The following is a 20,804-nucleotide window of genomic DNA, read 5'->3' on the forward strand; positions in this document are numbered from 1 at the left end:
TGACTGACCTTTTCTTAGCCTTCTACCACATCTCTCTTTTAGAAAAGAACGAAATAATTCCCTAATACCAACGTAAATATTATACTTACTGAGAACAGTTGTCGCCATCTTTAAACAGGAAATTCTCATTGCGCATGCGCATTTAACGCAATGGAGCTAAGTGTGTAAACTGTTCTTTTGGACTCGTGGTTGTGTGTGACAAAATTCACGTACACACCGGAAACCGACACATATGACTATTTTATATTTTTTGAATCGAGTGTGATGAGAGTTAACGTTTCCGAACGAAATACTTCCCACTACACGGGTGCATGTAGTGGGAAGAAAAAATGTAGTGGGATAAAAGGTGTGTGTTCATACTCATGTAGCGTGATTCAGGCGCTTACAAACACACACACACACACAGACAGAGAGAGAGAGAGAGAGAGTTGCATACTCCAGAATGTAAAAGTGAAAAACCAACAAAATAATAACAAACTAATGATGAAAGGAAAAAGTGGAAACCAGAGAATTGTAAGAACACTTATTGTCTTCACTGCTTATTCAACTAGCTGCATCTATCATATGGCTTAGTGAATAAAATAACAAAACGTCAGCGAGATGATTATTTTATTATATCAAATATTGTAGATAAAAAGATATGTACAATAAAACATAGTCCAACATTTCTAAAATCATTTATAGAAAAATAAATTGTTTATCGAAAAATAAGGCTATAAATTTTTCAAATGTCATTGGTCCACTTGAGGCAAGTTTTGCTTTTAACCAAATATTGGTCCGCAAGTCTCGATATCCCGGATGATGTTAGTATACTGGTTCCAGACATTTTCATTGGACACACACGTCGTACTTCCGGCCCTGTGAAACTGTGAACTCTGGTTAAAAAAAAACAACCCAAAACATTAATCTTTAGTTTTAATTGAATTAAAATTTGAATTTTCTCAAAACATAGGATGCGTTGGGAGGAAATTGGAGTAGCAATTTTATATTTACCGAACAGCAAGGAAACGCTGCTCATAACGATATAATTTTATCACAAAGCTTTAACATAAAATTAGATGAATTGGAAAAATATAATCATAATAATCATATGATAACGTTCATGGCTGTAAAAATCTAATATTCATTAAAATCTATAAAAGACCATTAATTCTATACAATTGAACGTTTTCAGTTTTGTCTAATGTGCACCATTTCTTTTGCGGTTCAGTACATTAACCTTTACATCAGGGAATTAAAAACTAGAAGTCCTTTTAGGACTAATACATCCCCTCGCGGGGCACACTATATAATGGATAAAAATAGACTTCTTCAGATCAAACCAGAAGTTGTCTAATGAAATGGTCATTCTAGTATATTATGTTTTTTATTTTATTGAAAATTTTGCTTTTATAAAAAATCAATTAAATATTTTAAAAAAACCTCTGGTGATGCTCAATATAAACACTATACAAATGAATAGGATTTTCAGATAATTTAATAGTTTATTATCATTACTCTTAATTTGGTACATGGTTTAAAAATTGCTAGAGTACGACTTCCCACCCCCATACATACAATTCATACATTCACTATAAATCAAAATGTAAGGTACATAAATGTTATTTTACTTTAACAATAAATGCTTGTAAAACACATATGCCACCATGGTGCAAAATCAAAAAGGGTTATACACAAACTTTCTAATAACATTCTAATTTAAAAATAAGAAATGCATAACTTCCGTCTAAGAACAATGTATTTACATTTAAATCAAATATCTGCATGAATTTTGAAGATATACTCTTTAGTTAAAAAAATGATGAAGTCCATAAGTAGAAAAAAGCCTGTAAAGTGAAGAACAATTGTCCAATCAGTATGAAAATACCAGGTGCACATCTTTGTATGGCGAGTAATGATTGTACAAACTTTCAGAAAAATCCATGCACTAGTTCCTTAGAACATGCATGGACAAAATCATGTCTACAGACAGACGGACAGGCACAGATGGACATGGTGATTCCAGTATACTCCCCCCAAAACTTAGTTTGCGGGGAGTATAATAAATATTCTTTGCAGAACAATGAGGAATCATGGAATTTGTCATCTTTAGATAATGTACTCAAGCTGTCTACTACACATCCAGAATGTATACGTCTGGCCGCTTAAAGAACTCTGAATCCAACATTTATTGCAAAGCTAGAGAGAATACTCAAACTATTGCTACTTTTGCCTGCATCAGACAAAACACACTCACTTACCACTCTGTTAACCTTTCAAAGAGATCTGGGACACACCCACTAACCACTTTGTAAATGTCTCTGATAGAGATTCAGGACACTGTATGGGACATGCCCATTTACCAAATGTCTCCAATATAAAGATTCAGGACGTGGTCCAGGATAGTCCCACTTACCACTCTGTTAATGTCTCCAATACAGACCCAGGACCCGGTCCGGGACACAGCCCACTTGGAGTGGTCCTTGGTTTCTTTGAAAGTTCTGTTAGGGAATCGTATTTCCTGTATGTTGTAAACCTAGACAGAGGAGTAAGGACAAATCATGCCAATCATCAGTCCCTGATAAGATGTGTAATACGCATACATTCAATAAAATCAAATCGTCCTATACCTGACTAACAATCAGAAGAATATAACATAGTCGGAGTTTAAGTTATATAATCTGGAAATAATACATAAAGTATAGTTACACAGTTAAGAAATGGTTAAATAAAAAGAACTTTATATTCACTTCTCTTAAAAATATAGGTCACAACCAGCATCTAAAGCATAAAATACAAGCATGCATAGTACTGATATAGTGAGCTAATAGGGGAAGTTTTAGAATGCTGTTAGTTACAGTACAGTAGACACTATAGTAATATACAGTATTGTGAAGGTGTTAAATACAAGATACCAGATGATAAAATGTATTATTATACCTCAGTATGAGAATTCTATGCAACACATAATCTGATTGGTTTAGACATGGGATGACAAAACTTCATATCTCCCTCTCAGACATCATATCTCCCTATCATATCTCATCCCTCGGGGAATATGATTTTTCTTGGGTGAATAAATCTTCATATCTCTCTCACTATCATGCAATAAATGCATAATATTTCATTTAATTTGGTCTCGTCCGTACAAAAGAAAGGAGGTACGAGCACCGCAAATAGGGGCATCAACTGGGCGTGTCTGTGAAATCAACATCGAATGCGATTATTTCAATCTGTGTCTTACAACAGGGCATGTCTGTGAAATCAACATCAAATGCGATTATTTCTATCAAGGGTGTATCTGAAATCAACATCGAATGCGATTATTTCTATCAAGGGTGTATCTGATATCAACATCGAATGCAATTATTTCTATCAAGGGCGTATCTGAAATCAACATCGAACGTGATTAATTCAATCAGGGGCGTATTTGTGAAATCAACATCGAATGCGATTATTTCAATCAGTGTTATTCTCTAATGCACCAGGTTGTAATTGTCTCCCCTCAAACACTGCGTTACTGGGGAATCCTCTTGAACATTTCGAAATCTTCCTAGTGCAGTGACCTCACAATCGAAAATATGCAAGAACCCAATGCATGACAGCATTCCTATAAAATTGATAAAAATATGAATATGGTTTACTTGTTTACCTGAATAAATCTGGTACAAAGTGATGAAGAATCCTAAGAGACTCCTCCAGTGACCTTGCCCTTGAACAAAAATACTTGCTTCTTCTCCATGAGTATTTCCCCCTCATAGGGAGACCTAAACTACCAGCTACATGTAATCTCAAAATACAATTTGACCACTCTGGTTACCCAAACTTGTATCATTGAAATGAAATACAGATATATTTTTCATCTGGTACACAAGGAATTAGAGAAATTTCCTTTAAAAAAAGAAGAACCTGGGAATTTGTGAGAAATAATTAAGTAAAACTCGGATGAGAAACCTAGCTTTAATATGATAAATTACCACAATCAATTAACAGTCACGTTCACTCTAATTTTATATCGCCATGACAACTTTCTTGCACTGGGGATAACACTGAGGGGAGGAGGGGGGCATAAAATGGTGCATCAGGAAGTGGAAACTATCAGGGTTGTAAAATGGTGTGCAGGTCAACAGAAACTATCTACCCCAATGTGAGAAATGTCCAGTAATGTTTGGTACTAGAACTGCAAGGCCAGATCCAAGTCATTATGAGGGACGGAATTTTAAAACAACTGATGTTGTTTAATTCTAGTACTTCTTCATTCTGATTTGAGTTTTACAATCATTACCATTATATCATGATGGAATTCATACATTATACTTCTTTTCTCTGACATTATTTGGGATCATCATAGTATAAAACAACAGGGAGAGAGGGCTTATACAGGCTAACCTTGCTGCCAAATCCCATCAAATCATTGAATAAATATTGTTTAAATAAGCAAAATGATTTAAAAAAATGGAATAAAACAATCATTTGTGTATCAGTACAATAAAGTATACTGTGATCAATTATTTTTCATTTCAACATGTTTTAGAGTTTTGTACCTTATAATGCTCAGTGCAATTCGATTCCAATGAACCACGGCCATTTTGCCAAGTTTCTACGAACAAGTCATGATTTATTCTTTCATTGATCCATGCATCATACAGATCTGAAAGCACCACATAAAGTATAAAACACTAGAGACCACATAAAGTATAAAACACTAGAGATCACACAAAGTATAAAACACTAGAGATCACACAAAGTATAAAACACTAGAGATCACGCAAAAGAGATCACATAAAGTATAAAACACTAGAGATCACGCAAAGTATAAAACACTAGAGATCACATAAAGTATAAAACACTAGAGACCACATAAAGTATAAAACACTAGAGATCACATAAAGTATAAAACACCATATATCTCACACAGTGTAAATCAATAAAGATCTCATAAATTGCAAAACCCTTCGGACCATACACAATGTTAAACATTTTAAAAGGACCTTATACAGTAGAAAACACTAGGAACCTCACACATGGAAAATGCCAAGGGTCTCAAACAATTAAAAACACTAGAGAAACAAGATGTGTTTGTGAAACACAAATGCCCCTGATAATGGCCAATTATGAAGATGGCCAAGGTCACAATGACAAATATATTGGTACCAATAGAAAGATTGCTCATGTGCAATATGAAAGCTCTAATATTTACCATTTAGAAGTTATGACAAATGTCAAATTTTTTAAAAGTAGGTCAAAAGGTTTAGTACCAATGGAAAGGTCTTGTCACAAGGAATACTCATGTGAAATATCAAAGCTCTAGCACTTACTGTTCAAAAGTTATTAGCAAGGTTAAAGTTTTCAAAAAGTAGGTTAAACTCCTAGGTCACAGGGTAAAAAATGTTGGTACCCAAAGAAAAGTCTTGTCACAAGAAATAACCATGAGAAATATCAAAGCTCTATCACTTACTGTTTAAAAGTTATAAGCAAGGTTAAAGTTTCAGACAGAATGATAAAATTACAGAATGACAGAGAGGACAAAAACAATATGCCCCCCGATCTTCGATCTCGGGGCATAAAAACTTGGGACCTTAAATATTAGAAAACACTAGAGATCACATAGAGGTGTAAAACACTAGTGACTAGATAAAGCGTAAAACACTAGTGACTAGATACAGTATAAATCACTAGTAACCAGATACAGTGTACAACAATAGTGACCAGATACATGTACAGTATACAACACTAGTGACCAGATACATGTACAGTATACAACACTAGTGACCAGATACAGTGTAAAACACTAGTGACTAGATAAAGCGTAAAACACTAGTGACCAGATACAGTATAAATCACCAGTGACCAGATACGGTGTACAACACTAGTGACCAGATACTGTGTAAAACAATAGTGACCACATACAGTGTAAAACACTAGTGACCAGATACAGTATAAATCACCAGTGACCAGATACTGTGTAAAACACTAGTGACCAGACACAGCGTAAAACAATAGTGACCACATACAGTGTAAAACACTATTGACCAGATACAGTGTAAAACACTAGTGACCAGATGCAGTGTAAAAGATTAGTGACCAGAAAGAGTGTAAAACACTAGTGACCACATACAGTGTAAAAGAATAGTGACCAGATACAGTGTAAAACACTAGTGAACACATACAGTGTAAAAGAATAGTGACCAGATACAGTGTACAACACTAGTGAACACATACAGTACAACACTATTGACCAGATACAGTGTACAACACTAGTGAACACATACAGTGTAAAACACTATTGACCAGATACAGTGTACAACACTAGTGAACACATACAGTGTAAAACACTATTGACCAGATACAGTGTAAAACACTAGTGAACACATACAGTACAACATTATTGACCAGATACAGTGTAAAACACTAGTGACCACATACAGTGTACAACACTATTGACCAGATACAGTGTACAATACTAGTGAACACATACAGTACAATAATATTGACCAGATACAGTGTAAAACACTAGTGAACACATACAGTGTACAACACTATTGACCAGATACAGTGTAAAACACTAGTGACCAGATACAGTGTAAAACACTAGTGACCACTAGTAATTCAAACATAAAACAAGAATTGTGCTAACGGGACTAGGGAAATAGTGAATCTGTGGAAAGTGAAGAATAATTGGTTTTTAAGATATTTCTGAACAATGAAAACATAATACACCACTCGAAAACAATATCCATAACTTCCTTGAATGATAAAACATCTCAATCAAAATAGCATGTGCAGAACTTCATCGTTCATATAAAATATAGACCATGTTTTAATCAGATCTGCTTGTCAGTGTTAAAGATATACGCTGGACAAATTATGTCTTAGGAAAGAAGGACAGACAAGGTGATTCCAGAATAAAAACCCCCCCCCCCCCCCATTTTCTTTGCAGGGTATAATGAGAGGTATACTTGGATCTTTTACATTTCTATAACATTTTTATACTACTGTTTTAGAAATCTTTTACACCCAATGATAAATAACTCAAAACTTCACGCATATTGTTGAAAATTATTAACAGACAGACAAATAGTGTCATTAGCAAATATTTATGGAGGTCCTTGGATATTGGTGTCCTCTGAAAGACCTGACTATCTGTAGAGGAATCAGTTTGTAATTATTAACAATTAAGTACATCCAATTAAATCAATACATCATCCAATCTAAAACAGAAACAAGATTCAGTAAAACGTGGAAATAGAAAATATAGAAACTGTGTTAGTACGCAGGTCAAACCATAACCAAGCACTTGTAAGTATCTCTGCGTGAGTCTAGTCAGAGTTTTGGTAGTGATTTAGTTATAAGAAATGATTAGTAATATAGTGTACATGCTCTCTACTTCCCCTGTTAAGATACCTGAAACTTGACAGAACAGTTTGATGGCAATACTTCCTTATGGGGTCCATTTTGCCAAGTTTCAACAAGTATTGTCTTTTGTAAACTTGATGCCAAATAAGCATCATATAAATCTGAAAACAAGACACAGCAAGTCATTGTGAATTACACATCAATTATAAACACTGGTAATGTATCCAAACCCACTTTTGATATTTTTAAACACAGATTTAGCTAGCTTTAAACAAATGTACATAGATATACATTAGTTCATAATAGTCTAATAGAAATTCATACTAGACAAATGATAATGAAATGGTCTGTGGTGGTGGTCATTATTTAATTAATCAGTTTTGGATATCTTTCTTCAACACTGGAGATACCACAGATGTGTGTAAAATTATACGGATCATTAGTGTTTTACAAATAATTACATTAAAGATATACCTCTGTGGAAGTCATTTGACTTGGCGAAATTATGGAGGACCACTCCAGCTGATGTATGGAGTGTGGTCTCTAACTGGAATGGAGGTGAAGTCACGTGTTTCTGGCTGTTGGACAGCACACTCTTCAGGATGGGGTTTTCAGTGGCAAATGAAGGATGAAGGTACTGGTCGTAAAACTTAGGATAAGTGTACGTCAATATCTTGGCTGCAAAAACAAATTTAGGTTCAAAGTCAAATTTTTGTTTTCCTTTTGTATAACCCAATATTATGACCTTTGGGTAGGTGACCTATGACCTATGGTTGATGACCTATGAATTGGTGACCTGGTGGATAGGAAGTAAAAAATGAAAAAAGTGACAATGAACAAATGGCTTTTACCAAGTTTTGACACAGAAATACTTTTTGGAGGGAAATCTGTACACATTAATACTTATATTAGAGCATTCAAAATTTAGCACTATCAATTAGGTCAGAAACAAATTACAAAAAAGACATTACTGGCCATTTATAAGCATTTTTATATCCCAACAACACAGCATCTAGCTGTAGAACTGTAGCTTTCTGAAGAAAAAAATTTCAGAGAGAGCTACAGTTCTGCCGCTACACAACATCAGCCATTACATGTAAACTCCAAGCAAAATTAGTAACAATTATACAATGTACATAAGGCCAAAAATAAAAATTTATTTGTTTGATGTACTCCGACCGACCCGTCAAATTTGCTCCTCCCCGATCATTTTTTTCAGTAATTTTAAATTTAATTTTTTTTTTTGGGTTCCCTTGAAAAATAGAAAATTCTCCTTACTTTAAAACTAAATATTAAAAAATTTCATGACATTAAAAAACAAACAAACAAAAACATCTACCTACCGACCCACCTTGAAAAATTTGGGTCAGAGTACATCAAACAAAAATATTTTTAATGATGGCCATCTCCATCAATTCAAACTGAATGAATTCATCATAAAACTTCGTAGCGAAATTCATACCTAATAAAGTTCAATGCTTACCAAGACTCTCCAGAAGGGAGTACTTGAGACTAACACAGAATATAGACTGTCCGTAAACTTTGCCACTGTCTGGGTAGGAAAATCCCGAGCTCCTGGCCGGAGGAAAATGCGGGATACTCATTATCAGCCAAAACCCTTCCGATTTATCAAAGGCAAAGACTCCTGAAAGACAACATCATTATCAACAGTTAATTAATGACTCCTGAAAGACAACATCATTATCAACAGTTGATTAATGACTCCTGAAAGACAACATCATTATCAACAGTTGATTAATGACTCCTGAAAGACAACATCATTATCAACAGTTGATTAATGACTCCTGAAAGACAACATCATTATCAACAGTTGATTAATGACTCCTGAAAGACAACATCATTATCAACAGTTGATTAATGACTCCTGAAAGACAACATCATTATCAACAGTTGATTAATGACTCCTGAAAGACAACATTAATGGCTCCTGAAAGATAACATCATTATCAACAGTTAATTAATGACTCCTGAAAGACAACATCATTATCAACAGTTGATTAATGACTCCTGAAAGACAACATCATTATCAACAGTTGATTAATGACTCCTGAAAGACAACATCATTATCAACAGTTGATTAATGACTCCTGAAAGACAACATCATTATCAACAGCTGATTAATGGCTCCTGAAAGACAATATCATTATCAACAGTTGATTAATGACTCCCGAAAGACAAGCTTATTATGAACAGTTGACAAAAGTCTTTATTATGGAGATGTGAACAAATGCTCATGAAAAAAGATTATGATAAATAGTTAACCATTGCCTCCTGAAAGACAAGATTATCATGAACAGTTGACTAAACTCTTCTGCAAACAAGATTATTTTGAATAGTTAACCAATGGCTTCTGAAAGACAACATTGTCAAGAACAGCTGACCAATAGTTCCTGCAAGACAAGTTTATGAAGAGTAGTTGACCAATGACAATGAGAAAACTGGACATTTCTGAGAAAATGACACACAAACTGGATACAGTTAGGGCTGTGCGGTGCACCAAAAATTTGGGTGCACCGCGATTCATACCATTCGATTTAATGCACTGATTACAAATACCGGATTTCGGTTCGGTTTAGATTTTACATACACCAAAACAACAAATATGGCGTCTGAGTGATGTGCAGAACATGTGGGTTTTTTATGCAACAGAGATTTAAATCACTACTGTGTTGAGAGTTAGCATTTTCACCACTCAGATACCAACAGAATATGGTTCGTAAGATTATTGCAGTTTATCTTTACATGACAAATAGCATTTCTGTCAGTGGTGGAGTGAAATCAACATCGTAGGTAATGACACAGATTTGACAGTTAATATGAGTGAAGTAAATCAATAAAGGAGAGATTTTCAAAGACTCTCAATTGATAGAATTGTTGAATTTTTAAAATATCAATAAAAATAATATCATATATATTTTAGATTCACTATAGATTTGTTTAATAATCCAAAACTTATGCAGCACATTAGTATAACAAATCTTAGACTTAATAGACTGTCAGTGTTTTCTTTTTTCTATCAAAGTTATAAAATGCCATTATAAATAGATATGATGTTTACAAATGATGACATATAGTTATATAACTTGAATAAAATAAAATCAAATATGCTACTCATTAAAATTGTTAATTATTGTGCTGTCATTAGATAAATTGGACCTAACATGAACCGAATTGAAGATAACCAAACCGTGCTGTTCTGAATCGAAACCGAACCGAATCAAGCTAACCGTGAATCGTTCCAGCCTTAGATACAGTAACTGTTTGTTTCAATGTCTCTTTTTGTCATTTGATAATCTATCACTATCACAGTGTAAACAGTACAACATGGTAACTGTGAACACATTTCATAATGAAGTCACACTTACAAGATTTTCATTCCTCGAAATTTAAAAACACACTAATTTTGATTAAAATTATTCCATTTACCCGATCAAGATATAGGGCACACAGCGGGTATAACTGGTTGACAGGGGATGCTTATTTCTCTTAGGCTCCTGATCCCACCTCTGGTATATCCAGGAGTCCGTGTTTGCCCTTCTCTTAATTTTGTATTCTTTATAGGATTTATGACATTGATCACTGTTATCTTCACCTTTTCATCACAAACCTATTGGAATAGCAAATTATATTTACAACAAATCAAATTTGTTCATCTTCAGCACTTCCTTAGGTTCTACTGTACTGTAGAGACTCACCAGCATTAGGTGAAGGACTACAAAAATTGACCTATGCGTGCCTATCTAGGCTGTAGCCATGAGGGTTCTTTATTTTGCTTACATCTACTTTGACATAATACCTCCATTTTACGGTCTCATACAAAAGACCCGTGAGTTTTACTTCTAAATGCTGGGTGTTTGCAAGGAACAGTCACTACCTATGTTAAAAGTCTTAGGTTTAAAGCTGGAATGTCTCAGTTACAAAGCCAGCACCATAACGACTGGTTACCATGACTGCTTACTGTGTCTGGTCTCACAGAGACTAAATATGAATCAGTAACAGTATATACTAGTAGAGATGACATATTTTGGGTACAGCAACAAGATTACAACAATGGAACTCCAACAAGATCATAACAATGGAACCTCAACAGACTAAGACAATAGAACTTCAATAAAACTATTAATAGCCAGTTGTCCTGGCGTCTTATACACATATAAATAGCCAGATCACATACAGTTGAACTTCACTATCTCAAACATCATTATCTCGAATACTATGGATATGTCAAAATCATTTGGAATTCCTTATAACTACATTTTCTTTATGTAATTTCTAACCTCAATATCTTGAACCCTCGGATATTTCAGAAGTTTTTTCTCAGCCCCATTGAGTTTAAGATAACAAGGTCTGATGGTAAGATTTGCTTCCTACCTTTCGTGTGTCCATGGTTAAGAGATGTGTGTCCATCTGGTGGCTGGTCATTGTACATAGAATACATGTACTCACTAGTGGTCTGTAAAATACAGACATCAGAGATCGTAAACAAATTCAATATGTGAAAGAAGTCTTTATATATCATCCTATAGGGGCAAAGACAATTTAAGTCTGATTTTTTTATTTTATGTAATCAAAGTTAAGAAGTGTTTATTTACTTAAGAAGCATATTACACTTATATATTTTTTTTCTTGAACAAGCACGTTAGTGCTATTATAATATGTCCAAAAAAACCATTGAATATGATTTAAAACTGAATTTTAAGCAGGATTTTAGCATTATTATCATGTACAAATTAACTGCTGACTTGAATCTGCACTAACATTCTTGTAGATCTGTCTCAGGGTGTACTCCACTGCATGACCCGTGTCATTAAATCCAACCTGGGACAGCTTCCACGACGGATTCTGAGAGTCCATGTAGTAAAACCCAATCCCATTATAGGTCAATCTGTCTACCCCAATATCATGGATTAACGGCAGTTTGTATACTGTGAACCTGGAAAAAAACAACACAGCATCAAATCTGTCTACCCCAATATCATGGATTAACAGTGGTTTGTATACTGTGAACCTGCAAAAAAAAAAATAGTAATAACCCAGCGTCAAATCTGTCTACCCCAATATCATGGATTAACAGCAGTTTGTATACTGTGAACCTGCAAAAAAAAAAAATAATAATAACCCAGCGTCAAATCTGTCTACCCCAATATCATGGATTAACAGCAGTTTGTATACTGTGAACCTGCTAAAAATACAAAGAGCAAAATATCTAAATAACAATTTAGAATCTGCACTACCTAATAAAGCTTATCTATAAATTTCATCTTTTCTGGCCCAGTGGTTCTTGAGAAGAAGATTTTTTAATGGCCCTACTCTATTTTTATCTTTTCTTGATTATCTCCCCTTGGAAGGTGGCCTGGCCCTTTATTTTAATAATTGAGAATTCCCTTTACCTAAGAATGCTTTGTGCCAACTTTGGTTGAGATTGGCCCAGCGGTTTTTGAGGAGTCAAAAATGTTAAAAGTTTACAGACGGATGGACGCCGGAATATGGGTGATCAGAAAAGCTCACTAGAGCTTTTAGCTCAGGTGAGCTAAAAAATACTGCATGGCAAATTCAACAAGATTCTGTGTATAAGGTTGACAGAATTTCCTCTGATAATTTTATATCACATTGATCGTTTATTTTTTAAGTCTTTATTTGATAACACTGGTATGGTAAGACACACAATGACATGAAATAAAGAGGGAGTACTGGATCATATTAGAAGGAGGAAATGGTTTTCTCATTTTTTTTTCATCTACCAGGAGTAGGGCATTTAAAATGGCCCCCAGATGGGTAGCAAGTTCAAGTTATCATACAAATTTTGTGAGCTCTGTTAATTTTGTTAGCTATGATTTATTTCCATTATAGTTTTGATAATTTTCTCTTGTTGTGATTTTGTTTCACTTAATATCGAATTTTCGACAAAGAGTGAATACTTTTGATTTTTTTTCAAAAGGCGATCCTTTAAATGAAAAAAGTTTCCAAGATTTTTTTCACTTAATATTGGAGACAAAGGTCAGTATATACTTTCAATTTTTTTTCAATGTATTCCCTTATAATTAAAGTTCCCCGGATTCCCAATCTAATTAAAATTAGATGTTGGATCCGCTCGCATACTCGCTACACAAACATCTAACAACATCCCGTAGAGGGTTACCTCAGAGGTCAAATTCGATTGACCAATGAAATCACCGCTGGCAAAATCATTGAATGTTTGTTGAAGCTGATAAGTCTAGAGTGATACCGAATTTGACCTCTGACGTGACCCTCTATGGGATGTTTTTAGATGTTTGTGTAGCGAGAATGCAAGCGGATCCAACATCTAATTTCAATTAGATTGCCGGATCCCATTTTAGTGTTCAATGTTACAACTGTAAGTAAGAAAGAGTATTGTGGCTCTACGACCTGCATGTTTCATAACAGAAAAAAGTATGTAATATTGACCTAGTTAATTTGTCTGGTGACATCCTTCAGTGATTTATAAAATCTTTCAATTATACACACATAATGTGCACTTTGAAAGCAAGTTTCCAATGGATAAGCATAGTGTACCACATGCAAATATTATAAAGTTTCACTATTTAAAAATAAATAAATCAAAATCGCAAATGTTTCAAAAGTCATCTACATGTATTCTGGAGTCTTTCAACATAGAACTTTATAGTTTATGACTTTTAATATCCTTTAACATAGTCACCCTCTTAAGCAATTGGAAAAAGAATGATTCTTGTCATGTGTAGGTGATGTTGAATTTTGTAAATACTCTACTATATCCATGAATTATTACAGACAGACAGTTGTCCCCTTTAAGGAGGTAGAGTAGTACATTTATTACAGACAGACAGTTGTCCCCTTTAAGGAGGAATAGTAGCACATTTATTACAGACAGACAGTTGTCCCCTTTAAGGAGGAACAGAAGTACATTTATTACAGACAGTTGTCCCCTTTAAGGAGGTAGAGTAGCACATTTATTACAGACAGACAGTTGTCCCATTTAAGGAGGAATAGTAGCACATTTATTACAGACAGACAGTTGTCCCCTTTAAGGAGGAATAGTAGTACATTTATTACAGACAGACAGTTGTCCTCTTTAAGGAGGTATAGTAGTACCTTTAATACAGACAGACAGTTGTCCTCTTTAAGGAGGTAGAGTAGTACATTTATTACAGACAGACAGTTGTCCCCTTTAAGGAGGAATAGTAGCACATTTTCATATAAATGGTTGTGTAACATAGGGAGAAAATGCAACGGACCTCATGGGGATTCCAATCTGAGCCGCTTGAATCTCTAGTCAGGTACTCTACAAAATGAGTTGTCTGACCACCATATTCCTCCCTCCTTAAATGTCTTCACACCTTTATGATGTTAACCCAGCCCCAGGATCTTTATCCTCTGGCAGGCATTTTCATGTCAGTTCCAGGGGCTTGTCTAAGAAATGGCAACAAATATAACAGGAAAGGAGAAAATGGAATGGACCAGACCAGAGTTTGAATATGGGCCCCCTGAAATGCTAGTCAGGTGCTCTACCAACCCAAGCAGGTGTTTATGTAACATATTATTTATCAATATGACATTATCAAGTTACATTACCCCATGCAGGTGTTTACGTTACATTACCCCATGCAGGTGTTTACGTGACATATTATTTATTGTGGCATTATCTGATGCATGTTTGTCAAAGTTCGCATTTTGAACAATCAGAGACAGCCAGATTGAGATACCTGATGGTATTTTGTAAAAGGATTTATCAAGTCTAGAATATGTATGATGTTAACTGAGAATCCATGTGACATTGAAATGTAAAATCTTCCAAGTCATGTTATAAAAAGCAAAAATAAAACAGACTTGCTCAAGTCCCTACATTCATTTTTCTTCTAATTTTATTCATCTGCCCAATCTCTCACGGAGAGATGTTGCTAAATCACGAAACGAAAAATATTGAGAAGGTCAGTATTTTGTAAAATCACAAGGCTCATTATGAACAAGGGAAGCAGAGAAAACGGGAAGTCATCCTCAGAATCCACCGTTTCTTATACTTCATAGTAATATATACACATGTATGTATTTTAAAATCACTTAATATTATGAAATGTATTTGTATTAAGTATAAGAAACAGTGGATTCTGAGGATCAGACCTCTCGTTCTCTCTGTAATTTCCGCTTTCCTTCTTCAGAACAAGCCCTTTGATTTTACAAAATGACTATAAGCTACAATATGTAGATTAGAAATCAACTGTTAGAAGTTCTACCCTATTTAGTATTGGAGTACTAGCTGTGGTCTCTCAGTCTCTGACAGACAAAAAATAATAAAATCAAACCCAAGAAGTTCAACTTGTTAACTTAATAAGATCATGAATTATTATTGTTTTATACATATCACACTCCCTGCATGACCGTTTTACTGGATGCTAAATATATAAATTGTAACATCCACGAACAACGTAATAAGTACACTGTATCATGTGTAAATCCACACGTGTGCATTAAAACGTTTTCTACGAGGGGGTGGGGGGCTATAAATCCCATGTTCTTTCCATTCTCTCTACCCTCTATAGCACCCCCCTCAATCTCTAACCTCTGCTCACTAGTACCCCTCTTTCTCTCCCTCTGCTCGCTAGTACCCCTCTTTCTCTACCATCCACTCACTAGCACCCCCCTCTCTATCTATAACCTCTGCTCACTAGTACCCCCCTCTCTCTCTACCCTCTGCTCGCTAGTACCCCTCTTATCTACTCTCTGCTCACTAGTACCCCTCTTTCTCTACCCTCTGCTTACTAGCACCCCCTCTCTCTCTACCCTCTACTCACTAGCACCCTTCCTTCTTCTCTACCCTCTGCTCGCTAGTACCCCTCTTTCTCTACCCTCTGCTCACTAGCACCCCCTCTTTCTCTATCTTCTGCTCACTAGCACCCCCTCTCTTTCTCTACCCTCTGCTCGCTAGTACCCCTCTTTCTCTACCCTCTGCTCACTAGTACCCCCTTTTTCTCTACCCTCTGCTCACTAGCACCCCCCTCTTTCTCTACCCTCTGCTTGCTAGCACCCCTCTCTTTCTCTACCCTCTGCTCACTAGCACCCCCCTCTTTTTCTACCCTCTACTTGCTAGTACCCCCCTCTCTTTCTAACCTCTGCTCACCCCTCTCTTTCTCTACCCTCTGTTCACTAGCACCCCCCTCTTTTTCTACCCTCTGCTCACTAGTACCCCTCTTTCTCTCCCTCTGATCGCTAGTACCCCTCTTATCTACCTTCTGCTTGCTAGCACCCCTCTCAATGCCAAAATTACATTAGATTCTTGTAAAACACCTTAAAAACTTTCATACATACGTTCAACTTAGCTGAATTTAATCAATTTATGGTGCAGCATTTTGATATAAAACTGAAAGACAGTTTTTAACCATTTGTACACTAATTCCTAAAAATTCCATTTTAATCAAAATAAAGCATATTTGCCCAATATTTGGTGCTATCTAGGCTACATTAATCATTCTAATTCATAAATTTTTGTTCCGATTTCTGTTCTATGTTTTAGCAACACTCTTCACTGTGAGCAGTCGACAGCAGACCTTTTTAAAAAATACAATAGAGAAAGCTTAAGTCTAATGAAATATGCGAGTCCATACAAGAGTGAAATACAGGTGACTCTCGATAACTCGAAGTTCAAAGGACCTTAATAAAACTTCAAGAAATTGAGAGTTCGAAATTCGGAAATTGAAGGTCCACTGGTATGGTTAAGATTTTACAGTAACCGGAAATGTTTACCAACAAGATCATATGATAATAGTTTTTACATGTTTTCCTTCATATTCATATGGACGCTCTACTTGCAAATTTATCACTAAGCTATGGTCCTTTCCACACTCTCCTCCAACATCTTGTCTCATCTGTGGCAAATATTTCACAAACGTTTTTGAACACGTTTCGACCACTTGCGTAGGAACAGTCGCTATCCAAGATGCTTGGTGGAATACAGTAATTGACTTTGATATTGTGCTCAGTGCTGAATTTTGCGGTCTCTGTCATCAAGATCTATATCTTTTTCTATTAGGTGCTAGAATGTTCACAGTTAATCTTTCCCATTATGACGAACCCGACCTGCATCTTCTGAACTTCTGCTTCCTGAGGGATGCAGCAGCATGTTACAACAGACAGTTACGTCTTACATACACATGTAACTGCAGGTTTTTCACCATATCCGGTGTTCAATTCTAATTAGCTATGTATCGCCTGTACTTATTTTGTGCTCAACTTTCTCTTTATGTACAAATCTCATATCCTTTTCCTTTGTATATATGAATATGTGCAATACTCTAATGATGTAATTTCTGTATTGTTCATACAATCTCCCATGGGAGGAAATAAAGAAAGAATGAAATGAATCACGTAATGAGGAAATAAAGAATCAATGAATGAATGAATGTTGGCACCTCAAAGCAAAATTTTATTTTATTCATAGATATATTATTTTAATCATCACAACACAAAACCCCAGTGCAAGGTGTAAACTGACCAATTAGCCAATTATGTACTCAAGTGTGTGACAAAAAAGAAGCACTGGTGATGTGTCAACTATGTAAACACCTAATTACTCCTCAGGCATTCAACAAAATCCAACTAAGGTCCAAGCGGAAATTATTACATGCTTGGGTAACGGTGGGTATATGCTACCACCACTTCGAGAGATTGAGAGTGAAAAACAAAGAAATGTATTTTACGGGACCCAACTTCACTTCGAGAGATTGAGAACTTTGAGAGATCGAACGTTCGAGAGATCGATAGTAAATTTGCTTTGTTATATACAGAGTAAAATTGGGACCATGATTTCACTTCGAGAGACCAGGAACTTCCAGAGATCGAAGTTCAAGCCATCGAGAGTCACCTGTATGTACAAACATATCATCTTGACTGCTAGCTCCTTTGTGAAATTGTGAAGTGATTATTTGTTGAATAAATTACTACCAGTGATCATGCTGCAATTTAGTGAATTTACCTCATCTTTTCAACATTAGTGCTTAATTATATCAGCATAATAAACTTAATTCTAATTTCAAAATCTTTATTTCCTCACAATGAAAGCTAAGAAACAAATGCATGTGCCTCTCCCTGTTGAACTTGGTTTATAGATTGTGTGAATTAGCAAAATCATCCAAATTTTTTTTTTCTGTTATCTATGAATTCACGTAAATCTGAGTGCCATATTTACCAACAGATGAATTATTACATAGTGTGGGATTCTTGTCAGCAGGTAAATATATATATATATATACATATATGTCTTATCTTTATGCTAAGCAACAGTCAGAGGTGCCTGTACTAATAGTCTAGTAACACGGCTAGCCTTTATCAACAAGCATGTTACTTTAACAATTTCAAATTCTATATAACCATATGCAAGCCACTTCAATAATGATTAATTCTGTATCATCATGTGTGTGTCAATACAACAATGATTAATTCTATAGCATGTGTGTGTCACTGCAATAATGATTAATTCTATATATAGTATGTGTATGAATGCATGTGACATGAGGATTTCATATTGTGCATGTCACTCCAATATCAAACTCATACAGCATATGTATAAATTGCTAAACAATCAGATTGCAGAGATCAGATAGTGCTACTAAACATTGTATCCAGTGGCCCCCCCCCCCTTAAATTTCAAATGTGGTCTTTTGTTTAAAAAAAATGTAAATGATAAAAGAAGCAATAATTTCTTCCACTTTCAGAGAAATAAATGACAAAATATTTGATTTATTGAATTACTTTTATTGGGAGAACTTACATTTTTCTCCAAAACCCTTAAAATTTGCATCATTTTATTAATTTCACCTTATTAAAAATGGCATTTAAAGTAGTAAAAATTACTACATAGGAGACATATTTCAAGCCCTAAAAATCTGAAAAATCCAGGAGCTTCTGTCTGCCCCCAGGGCCCCTACTAGGGCTTTGCCCTGGACCCACTGGGGGCCTCAAGGCGGCCCCAGACTCCCCTGCCTCATAAAGTTGCACCCCTAACAGCAATTCCTGAATCCGTCCCTGGTATCAGCTAGGGACATAATAAACAGTAACATCAGTGCAGATCCCCTGTACTTGTCATGTGTAATATATACTGTCAGAGTCAAGTACAACTAAACAGTACTATCCACTCAATGAAGTACAAAGTACTCTTGGGCACAATTAAACAGTACTCGTGACAAACATTAACACTCTCTCGGTTATATATACCAACGTCTATATTCTCTTTTGCTTATGCTAACTGTGTAAATTCTAAGTCTGAATATTAATAATACAGACTAAATCAGGAATCTGAGACAAACAGCTGACAAATCCATACATGTACAAAATGAAGCATATAAAATATGGTAAAAAAATATCATAATAAGATTTCTATTCAGGTTACAGCTCGGCCTATAAACATTTGACATCTTACCAGTCGACCGGTTCCTTCGTGTGGGACTTGCACTTCAAACCCCAACAAACATTGACAAACAGTAGCACCACACAAACGACACCATTCCGCACCATTTCAACTTCCCTGACAAACTGATAGTGATTGCGGTCTAGTTTCGTTTTACGGCGAATAAACAGCGGCGCGGATCCAGATATAGGTCAAATAGCTAGTAGAAAACGACCCGGAGACAGTACGTATTACAAACAGGATATAAAATATTGCTAAGAACTCATTATGACCATCATTGTTTTAAAATCTTAAGTCTATACCTATGTAATCTTGTTGATTTTGTATAACGGTGAAATCAACTTTCCTTCTCTCCGGTGTCCCACTCCCCATCCCCGAAAAACGATGCCATGCGCGACTTTTTGTTTAAATTCAGAGTTACTCGTGGCGGTCACATGTATATACATAAGAAACAGAACAGAACGATCTTCTCTGATGGAGATGATTATCTATGACATGAAATTCATTTTCCGTGTAGTTTGTATCTCTCGAGTGTCTTAGTTTTGTATGGAGACAGGGATGTGACCGATTCTAAAATGGTAAGACATACTGTAGGCTATTTGAATTAGAGTAACTTGTTTGGTCGGCTAGATACTAAGTATGGTATTTTGTTATAGTGCTCCAAACAGATAAGAAACACTCTGAAAAACACTAAAGGTTTGAAACAAAATCCAGGGACGTGATTTTAAACTTAATGTCACTTTTAAGGTGACTCCATACTTGCAGTTTTATCTGGTACAAGTTTGAAAAGTGTATTTATTTCCATTCATTAGAGTTAAAACTAACAAATTATCGAATAAAATACATAGGTCATCACACTTTTTAAGATGAGAGACGTACATAAACAGAATCATATATCACTGTCAGAAAATTGCTGTTTTCCTTAAACAACGTTATCAAATTTTCATAAAAACTGGTTATGACAATATAGTAACATTCATAACAATTTCATGAAACTATATCTTCACAAAAATGTACAAAATGTCTGTAAAACATAAAGGAAATCTATCAC

At 35.3% G+C, this 20,804-nt stretch overlaps 1 protein-coding gene across 2 annotated transcripts; it reads right to left on the bottom strand.

Moving 5' to 3' along the window:
* Positions 1–592: 592 nt before the first annotated feature.
* Positions 593–20,136, bottom strand: LOC125681708 (deoxyribonuclease-2-alpha-like). Of its 2 annotated transcripts, XM_048921897.2 has the most exons (9): positions 20,056–20,136; positions 19,766–19,952; positions 12,115–12,289; positions 11,728–11,809; positions 8,819–8,980; positions 7,810–8,013; positions 7,384–7,496; positions 2,396–2,515; positions 593–875 (listed from the first exon to the last, which is right to left on the bottom strand). In XM_048921897.2, exons 2-9 carry the CDS (start codon positions 19,858–19,860, stop codon positions 762–764), a joined length of 1,065 nt encoding a protein of 354 aa, XP_048777854.1. In that variant the 5' UTR covers positions 19,861–19,952; positions 20,056–20,136; the 3' UTR covers positions 593–761. The 2 variants fall into 2 exon arrangements, with proteins under 2 accessions (XP_048777854.1, XP_048777855.1); XM_048921898.2 differs by lacking the exons at positions 7,384–7,496; positions 20,056–20,136 and adding an exon at positions 4,524–4,630 and having other exon boundaries at positions 19,766–19,919.
* Positions 20,137–20,804: the final 668 nt, after the last annotated feature.

The sequence above is a fragment of the Ostrea edulis genome, chromosome 2 (genome assembly GCF_947568905.1).
Source record: "Ostrea edulis chromosome 2, xbOstEdul1.1, whole genome shotgun sequence".
NCBI lineage: Eukaryota > Metazoa > Mollusca > Bivalvia > Ostreida > Ostreidae > Ostrea > Ostrea edulis.